Source organism: Triturus cristatus, chromosome 4_2, assembly GCF_964204655.1.
Source record: "Triturus cristatus chromosome 4_2, aTriCri1.1, whole genome shotgun sequence".
Taxonomy (NCBI): Eukaryota; Metazoa; Chordata; class Amphibia; order Caudata; family Salamandridae; genus Triturus; species Triturus cristatus.
The window spans coordinates 45959689-45969828 of NC_140586.1; the positions used below are offsets into that span (position 1 = coordinate 45959689).

Below are 10140 nucleotides of genomic sequence, written 5' to 3' on the forward strand. Positions count from 1 at the left end.
ATTATTGTCTTAAGGTGTTGAGCAATGATGCGTGGAAAAGATGGTAGGCACGCGAGTTAAAAAAAAAAATATCTTGCGCTGGTACACTATATTCAGTGGCAGCAAGGCTATGTATGATGTGGACTGAGAAGTAAACAGCTCTCATTGGCGTAAACAACAACCGTGCAAAACATGACAATAAAAACATCTGCAAGAGCTCAGGACAACACAATGGGTTGAGAGGTTGTCCTTGTCTACTCCCCTGGTTTCCTACCGCGTGAAAAACAATTCATGATTCAGAGTGCAGCGGTGACTGGTGGTGAAGGAACGCTGTACACACAACTTATACTCCCTTCCGGTTTTTAATAGGATAGATATAAAGACACAAGCTGGAGAGCTTGGATAATATGTCAGTCAGTGTGTGTTGTGTGGCCTTCTGCCTGAGGAACGTGACAGGCAGATAAACCGCTTGAGGAACAAAAAACACTCCACTACTCTCCTGTAGCGCCAAGAATGCCTGGCGCTCATGGCACACCCCGCTAAGTGAGCAGGGCAGATAACATAGCCTGAAACGTTCGAATGAGCAGAACAGCTTCTCTTATACCAGCCATAAATCCGGCAATATTTCAGCGGCTGCAGTGAAGACTGTGTGGCTCTTGGAGGGAGCAGGGCTGTCGGTGCGGATCTGTTGGTAGTTCATTAATCACACAACGTACACTCCATGGCGGCCCCTCCTCCCGCCCAGAGCTGGGCCAGCTGGGAGCCGGCCAGAGACCACAGGCTGAAACCGAAGTTTACCTCGGCACAGCGGAGCATGGCGGGGAGGCCGTGTGTACAGCAGAGTGCTGGCGGGCACCCAGGGCCCTCTGGAGAGGCATGCCTCCCACCAGACGACACAGGGGCTCTTAATCTCTGGTAGACGCCCCCAACACTCTGGCTATCGCTGGGCCGGCAGAGCGCTGGCAGACATCCGGGGGAATCTGAGGGAGAACTCTTATACGTACCCGCTGACTGCCAGTGGCCACTGGAAAGTACCACGCCTAGGTATATTACAGGGTATCACCTCTCGTGAGCCCTGCAGAACGCTGGCAGACTCCCACAGGTACCGAGAGGAGGTACGCATGACCCCTCACTACAAAAGCACACGCATGACGCCATACTATACAAGCACACGCATGACGCCATACTACACAAGCACACGCATGACCCCGCACTACACAAGCACACGCATGACCCCTACCGCACACTGTGCTTGCGTAGTATGATGTCTTTCTTACCTCCTAGTACTGTGTTATGCCTATCTCTTTCCAGAGGGTCGTAGGAGTCTGCCAGTGAGCGCTCTCGTGCTTAGGAGTGTTTGTGTAGTATGGTGTGATGTGTACCCCATGGCTTTAAGTGGGCCAGGTCTTGCCGGTGCTCAGCACCCGCAGTTATAAAAAGCAGGTGCTGAGACAGGATACTAGGGCTCTCCATTTTTACCCTCCCCATCAGGATGAAAAAAATAATCTTAGCTCTGCAGCAGTACCACCCTTCACTGCCTTTGATGTAACTTTAAAGACTCGTTACAGTCTTTCACATTCCCGCCATTTCAGAACTGAAGAATTTTCAGTATTCTAATACTTCAAAAGCCATGGTTGTTGCTTATTCATGTTATGCAACTAACACCCATTGACAAAACCGATAGTACTGGTTTGTTGTAAGTGTAATGTTACTTGCTGGATTTTATATCTGGATGTAATGACAGAAGTAGCTGTTTTATAAAACAAACACGTAACTAAATGGCATCATTTACAATGCCAATAGCTAGTGTTAAATTATTATTAGCAATGCCAACTGCTCACACTTTTATAATGCGAGACCTATTGCATTGCAAATGCTTGTTCTAGCTTGCAGTGGCGATTAGAAAGAACATGTTTATTTTTTGCACTCCTTAGATAATTATAAAAAAGTTTGAATCTTTCTGCATGTTTATACACATTCCATGATACTGCAGCTTTTATTTTTTTTAAACTGCCTAGTATTAAACTTCTTATAATATCTTTTTGCAACAATTATCCAACAGGTTTTTGATGTGTTTAATTTTGCACAAGAGATTCTATTTTAATTCATGTTTGTAAACATTCTCTTTCTTTCATATGAAAGAGCTACGCACCAAGATTTTAAGGGGTTTGCAGGATAGGTGATGGTGTGACCATGTATTATCTGTGATAAAGTACTCCCTGACATACATGATACGGATTTTGCAAGTCACCTTGGAGTTCCAAAACTTATGAAGGAACTTGTCCTTCGTCCTCGAAGCGTTGCTTTTCTTTCTTCTGCTCTATTTTTCCAGCTTGCTTTGACAAGCAGACAGAGCATGTTTATTTCTGCACTCCTTAGATAATTTTAGAAAAGTTGGCCTTGTTCCTCTATATGGTTATTGAACGTCTAGGTGACTTGCAATATCCTTATAAAGTATGGCGGGGGTACTTGATCTCTTATATATCCTTAACTTAACCCTTATACTAATCAGTTTGAAAAAAATATTTCCCCTCAAAGCAACAATAATAAAAAACCTAACTTTTAATCAATTTAAATTAGATGACATCGAAATTAGATAAATACTCATAATCTAACCGTTCTACTAACATGAACCCTTAATTTAAAAAAAATGAATTTAAATTGCATAATTATCCTTGAAGTAACCCTAATACTTACCCTAACCTTCAAAGTACATGTAATTGAACTAAATAAACAGTCCTTATTTTGTATTTTAATAAATATTAAATTCTAAGTTATAATGTAACTTACTTATATTATCTACCCTAAATGAAATGTTTTGTATTTACCTAAAGGAATTTAGTGCTCATTACCATAAGCGTGTTGATGCAGTTTGTAGATTTGTTTACTGGAACATGTTGAGTGGAATGATGTGAGGACAACTGTTTTTTGAAGGGTGTAACTCGGATACCTGTTGGCGGATACTGGCTTGAAACAACTGGACTAAGGGCCATATGTACAACCATAGCATTTTGCAACCCGCAAATTGCAACAATTTACGAGTTGCAAAATGCTATGTACAACAGTGTCTGAAACGCTCTTTGCGATTCCTAATGTGGTCGCAAATGTCATGCCTCATGAGGCTGTCGCAATTTGATCCCATAGGGAATGGCTGGCACTCCCAGGGATGGTGGCCGCTGGGGTCAGCAGACCACCATGTCTGGGACTGCAGCCTGTTTTCCTTAAAGGAAAACGGGATGCATTTAAAAAATAAACATGAAACTTTTCAGTTTCATTTTTCAAGGGCAGGCAGTGGTCCCTGGGACCACTGCCTGCTCTTAAAAAATGTTTGCGCATGCATTCCCATAGGGGAAGGGGTCCCCTGTGGACCCCTTCCCGTTTGCGAGTCCTTTACCACCCTTCTGAGAAGGGTGGTAAACTGCGAGTGTTAAACATTCATACATGGGTGATATGGACTCGCTATTAGGAAGGGACGCCCTGGCACGCCCCTTCCTAATAGCAAGTTACTAACCCTATTTTACTAGTCGGTAATTGATTAGCGACTTGCAAAATATGGTTAGTACATTGCTCATCAATTTTTTGCGGTTGCGAAAGGGCCAAATAGCCCTTTGTAACTGCAAAAAACGGTCGTACATCTGGCTCTAAAATCACACTGCCCACGAGTGACAACACCTCACACAGCACTCAGTTGTAGCTTCTTACAAACTACCCACCAGTGCCAACTCCTCATACTGCCTACCAGTGCTTCGAGGCTCCTGCCACATCAACCCCAACCCCCCCCCCCTCTCTGTATCCGTCTCCTGGTGCCCCCTAACTTCCACTTCGCTTAAGCTATTTTGTTCCTGGAAATGCCTAACATTGTGATCTTGCTTTCTTACCTCCCACCTCACAGACCCAGCAGCTGATGGGAGACCGAGCCGGGGAGCATTCTCCACTAGAGCGGGACAGCCCGATGCAGTCGGATGAGGCCAGTGAGAGCTCCCGGAAAACTTGGACGGCTGGTTCATCGCAGCGCAGTTCCCGCCACCTGGATGAAGAGTACTCCGATGCCTACCCAGATCTCTACCAACCCCACCGGCAGCACGACAGCGGGCTGCATGGCACCAATGGGCATGACTCCCAGGACCGGCTGCTGGAGCGAGGCTCCGAACAGGACCACAATGAGAGGAACTGGCAACGTAACCGACCTTGGCCCAGGGACAGCTACTGATTACCTATCCCAGCCCTGATGCCCCAACCCAGAACAAAGAACAGGCCAGGGATAGCTACTAACAACCCGGTCTCCCAAACTCAGACTGGAGCAAGGACCAGAGACAGCTACTGACCGTCCACACCCAGACGAAGAAAGGACAGGTCATGACCCCGAGACATCTACTGAGATCCCAGCCATCTCGATATTGTGATCTGGAGTTAGGAAAAAAGCCACGGACCAGGGACAGCCACTTGTCCTTGACAACATGACCCAGAGCAAGAAACAGGATAAGGCCAGGGACAGATATTGCTAAACTACCTAGACACAATGATCAAGAGCGAGGAACAGGCCACATGCCAAGGCAGCTACTGTTGTCAAAGCTCAAGACACACTGATTCACTTTAAATAGCAGGCCACGGGCAGGGCATAGCTACTGATCACAGGACCCGACACACTGAGGTAGAGCGATGATTGACCAATGAACAAGGCACACTGCTGATAACCCAGATAATGATACACTGGTCCAGAGCTAGGAATAAGGCCAAAGACCATGTGCAGCTTGTGATAACCTAGCCCCTGAAGCCCTGACCCAGAGCGAGGACAGGCTTAGGCCATGGGCAGCTGCAGAGACCCCCTCAATACTCCTACCCAGAGCTTAAAGCAGTCCATGACTCAGCAGCAGTTTCCGATAACCAAGACTTGGGCCAAGGACAGCTTATGATACATCCTTCTTTCAAACATGCCCTAGTACTCTGATCCAGAAGACAAAAATTGGCTAGGAACTCCCAGATGCCAAGACCAGGGCAGGAAGGCGGCCAGGGCCACACAGGACGCCAGCGGGGGCAGCTTAAAGTCAGGCTAAAGTGGAAAAAGTGCAAACTGGGGTGCAAACTGGGGCACCACACACTTAGGCTGAAGGTGCAAAGTTAGCAGGTTAAGCTAGCACAAAATGCCAGATGCCACAGCGCAACATGCAATTGGAAGGGGCACAATTAAGGTGGTACGTGGTCCAAGCTGAGATGTTACAGGGCACAGATTAGAGAAGCAAAAGATATCCCTTCTGAGTCACCACAGGGCACAATCTAAGGGGGCACATGTTGAGACAGCTTATGGTACAGCTTAGGACTCAAGATGATCCCACATGTACAGCGTGTTGTCCGTTCTGAGCACAGACAAGTGAAGGAGGGGCATAGCAGCACAGAGAATAGTGATTCAGCAGCGTTGGGTACAGGATGAAATATTGTGCTGGCTGCTGATGCACAAACACTGGCAGCAGGGAGGGACACAGGCGTGGGGAGTTAGTGCCAGAGAATGGCATCATCCCATCTGCTTATGGGTGCACAGAATGCATGGGCCTTAGGGCACATGCTGGTCTGAGGAAGAGCGTGGGCGCAGCTGCAGCATTCTCATACTACTTAGATCTATAGCTATGGTTAAAACTGTAAACCGATCTAGCTGTCCGAAATAACAATTGTTCAATTTGACAGTAACCAGCGCCGGCAGCATCTCAGATCTCCATCTACAGGGTAAGAGATATGCATTCTATGCACAAGTCATATGTGGCAGTTTCCAGAGGGTAGTTTCCAGAGGTTATGTGATGCAACAACTCAAAGCTAGGTCACCTGAAACATTGTTAGTCAGTAACTTGCAACAACTCACAGCTAGGTCACTTGAAACATTGTTAGTCAGTAACTTGGAACAACTCAAAGCTAGGTCACCTGTATTATTGTTAGTCAGTAACTTGCAACAACTCAAAGCCCGGTCACCTGAATCATTTTTAGTCAGTAACTTGCAACAACTCAAAGCTAGGTCACCTGAAACATTGTAAGTCAGTAACTTGCAACAACTCAAAGATAGGTCACCTGAAACATTGTAAGTCAGTAACTTGCAACAACTCAAAGATAGGTCACCTGAAACATTGTAAGTCAGTAACTTGCAACAACTCAAAGCTAGGTCACCTGAAACATTTTTAGTCAGTAACTTGCAACAACTCAAAGCTAGGTCACCTGAAACATTGTTAGTCAGTAACTTGCAACAACTCAAAGCTAGGTCACCTGTATTATTGTTAGTCAGTAACTTGGAACAACTCAAAACCCGGTCACCTGAATCATTTTTAGTCAGTAACTTGCAACAACTCAAAGCTAGGTCACCTGAAACATTTTTAGTCCGTAACTTGCAACAACTCAAAGCTAGGTCACCTGAATCATTTTTAGTCAGTAACTAGAATAATACTTTCTGAATGCTGTTCGGAGACTGGTTTCCACAAGGCTGGCCTCTCTCTAGAGTGGCATAGTGGGCCAAAAAATAATGGATTGGAATGCAGCCGCAAATAATTACCAATGGCTGAGATTAATTTAAACATTCCACCCATCACTTTTTTGTTTTTTTTACAGAATTTGTTTAGGGTTTGGAATGCTGTCAGCATACGGAATCTGTCTATGCACGACTGATGTTATATTGGTTGGCGTGACTGCTAGACAATATACCTGGCAGTACTCATAGTCTTTCAAAGACATGCTGATTAAAACCTAAATAAATGGACAGGGTGGTCTGCTTTTTATGGCTAGATTGTATTATCTGGAGAAGGAATGGATATATTGGGTGTTTCTGCTGCAAACCTCTCCTGGTAGTGGCTAAAGGAGGGTAACCCGGGCTGAGCGAGCGGATACAATAGTAAAATGGCATCATATTGATGTATGGTCAGCCTGTGTGTATAATTCGAAGCCCACCAACCCAGTCTGAGCAGGTGCATAGGCAGAGCAGCAGAACACTAGTCTGTGGTCCTGGTGGAACCTCATTAATGTGGAAGACAAGGAAGGGATAAACTGATCTGGTGTCGTTCTAGCTATTTGTTGCAAACCTCGTGGTGGCTCTGTATCCGTGCTGCACCTCACAGAGACCGTGCAGGCAGATTTAACGCACAGGAGACAGGCGTGGGCCTCTGTGGTAGAGATTTGAAATCCAGAGAAGATGGTCCTTCACCTTGGGACTGGGGAAACAGAGTAAATCTGCACTGATTACAGGGGGCAGCAGCTAGATGGGGCAGAGCCAGTCAGCAGCTTGCACAAGTCCTCAGGGCCAGCTGAAGGACTCCTGCTTAGGACCTCCCACATGATAGCAAAGGGAGTAGTGTCTGAGTGCGTTGAGGTGGAGAGGGGGACAGCAGCACACGGAGAGCTGTCTGAGAACAGCCTGACACAAGATAGGGATACTACAGGGAGTATCATACTGGCATACTCCTATACTGGAGACTGCTTTGACACAACACTGTGTTATCAGAGTCAGAAATAAAGCCCACAAAATGTACAGCCTGCGTGCAGGGCAGAGACAAGGCAAGGTACTCAGACGTGTTATCACAAGGGACGGGGATTGTGGGTATTCAAACAGGCATGTCAAGGTGAAGGTATGTGTCCACCATCAAAGAGATGTGGCCTTGCTGCTCTTCCACATTAAAAGCACAGGACAGAGTTTCTAGCCATGGATCTCAAACACATAAACACCCCCCCCTCCCCCCGAGAGGTCTGAGCTCAGGGACACTGCAACATTAGAAGGGCCTCCACAGCAGGATTCAGACTGCCGCCATTTTATCACACTGGCCTAAAGCACATCAGATTGGTTCTTCTTTGCCTTTCTCTCCATGGCTCAACACCGTCTCGATCTTCTTCCACCACTGTAATGCACTGGAATGTTCCACTGTCTAAAGAAGGTACACTGGAACGTGCCTTTGGCTTCATGGAACACTTGCCCCAAACTTCCCCCAAACCGTGGCACAAAGGAGCTGCTCTCTCGAATAAGGCAAGACTTAGGTGCCCTTAAGAAAATGCACTAAAAAGGACACACCTTGATAGTGGCAAGCTCTCCCCCAAACTTGGTGCAGTGGATCACTCTAAACTTCACAACCGCACAATCCAAGTTTCTGCACCTACCCAACCCACATGGCACAAAGAGATTCTCCCCGCCATGACTCTGTGGATAGCTCCACTACCATGGCCAAGGCGCCGAAGAAAGCTTCATAGCCCACAAAAAACATAACTCAACATTTTTGGTTTAATGAAAAGATTTGAGTTGTTGCCATTTTTCAGTTAGTTTGAACGGCTAAGTGAGAAGGAAACAAGCACTTAGGAACGTCCACATATAATGCTGCAGAAACACCAACCTCATTTAACACATTAGTAAGCCACCTTGCCCACCATAGTACGACGATGTTCTCAGTGGAATGCACTATTTCTTGCATGGCAAAGTGGATCCCAATGTAATACTCTTCGATGGTACACATAAGAGGAGTGTTTGATCTGCTCCCGCAAGCACAGTTGTATGATTTTGAACCCCACGTGGTACTGTGGGTACTTGTTTAGCCATTCTACTACACACTGGCATGGTCTGTTAAGCCGCACCCACAAGGGACAGGCTCTCTAACACTATTGTAGTGTGGCATACCTCATTTGGGTCTAGCTTGACACAAATGAATGACCCATCCCCACCACTGCACAGATTGCACAGACGAGATCTTACTTACCCGTACACTTCACAGTAGTATGCTCTATTACCCGTGATTACAGGGCAGCATACTTCAATACCCCTACCATTGCAGCGGCATGCTTTGTTAACCCTTTTCAAGCATGGTGGGCTTTGTTGCCCCCCCTCATTGCACAGTGGCATGCTCTAACACCCTCTTTTCACAGTGACGTGATTCATTATCTCCCTCATTGCACAGTGGCATGCTCCATCATCTTCCTCACTACAATGGCATGATCCATAACCTGCTCATTGCACAGGAGAATTGGGACTAAAAAGTAAGCATGGGCTCTGTTGGGCAGGTCGACCACTGGCACAGTCCAATCTTTAGGCAGGGCATGGAGTTTAATCCCTTGAACTCCCCAGTTCAAGCAAGCCATAGTGCATCCTGTGATCACCCGCGACATCAGTCCCTATGAAGCTCAGGTTACTTGGCGCTATTGATCGGGATGTCATCAATGTTAGTTCATGCGCAGAGACTTCTGAGGCAGTGGTGAGATCGATTACAAACCATTAGAATTCCCCTAGTTCTCATGACAGCATTTATCGTTGAGATGTTCATGTTGAGCATGTAAATAAGACATTTATCAGCTTGACTATCCCACATTCACACGTACACAACCATACCATTAACATCTCAACAGGTTTGCTGAGAGTCTTGCTTCACTTTCAAAAATCAGTGTTGGGGTGACACAATTGAATCATGGGGGAATGTAAGCTGGACGGCGGTTGGGCCCAGGAAACAAGCGTACCAACCACCCGAAGACGAGGGATGGAACTATTCTGGATCTCTAAGATCCTCTTACTGAAGATACTTCGAAGCAGAGAGGAGAGCTTGTTATCACCTTCACCAAGACGCGAACGACAACGTAGGATTTAATGCTGTGAACACGTTATTAAAGCACTATACGTAGTCAGGGGCTGGAGCCACAGACTGTCGGGTGGGAAAACTCGATTTGTAGGGCTTGCCTTGGAAATGTAAAGTGATAGACAATGACTAGTCTAGCCTGTTGCTCACATTCAACGTGTGATATTAGTAGAGTGGGTGGCTCTTCTACTCTGCTTTGTGATGTGGCACCACTTTAGATAAAAGGCTCTAATTAAACAAATTCTATGATCTATGTTTTCAATTCTACCATTACTAAGTAACGCTAATAACTTCATTTTTTTTATCTGTAAAGTACTTTTTTTGGATGAAAGCTGGAGTTATAATTTGTTCCTGTTCTTGCAATGTGTTTTAAACATTAGGTTAGGTAGTTTGACATCAGCTACTCGTTAATTCAGTAGAGCCTCTACAGAGCCCGACATACAAACGAGTGGAGGATTGCTGTCTTCATAACTAAGCCTGGGCGGAGTTCGCGGAGTTCTGCTATGTGGAACTGCGTGAAGTGCAAAGAAAATCTCCGCTACGCGGAGCTCCGAAAGCGGTGGAGTGCGTTGGATAAATGCTGTTA

The 10140-nt window shown here is 46.0% G+C and overlaps 1 protein-coding gene across 3 annotated transcripts in view; it reads left to right on the forward strand.

The window, feature by feature from the left end:
* The window catches only part of CACNB3 (calcium voltage-gated channel auxiliary subunit beta 3), a 249587-nt gene extending 239789 nt beyond the window's left edge, over positions 1-9798 (forward strand). For all 3 annotated transcript variants that reach the window (XM_085600398.1, XM_085600397.1, XM_085600394.1), the window contains exon 13: positions 3872-9798. In XM_085600398.1, coding sequence (XP_085456524.1) covers positions 3872-4189 — 318 coding nt within the window. In that variant the 3' untranslated portion in view covers positions 4190-9798. The remainder of the gene's footprint in view (positions 1-3871) is intronic.
* The last annotated feature ends 342 nt before the right edge of the window (positions 9799-10140 follow it).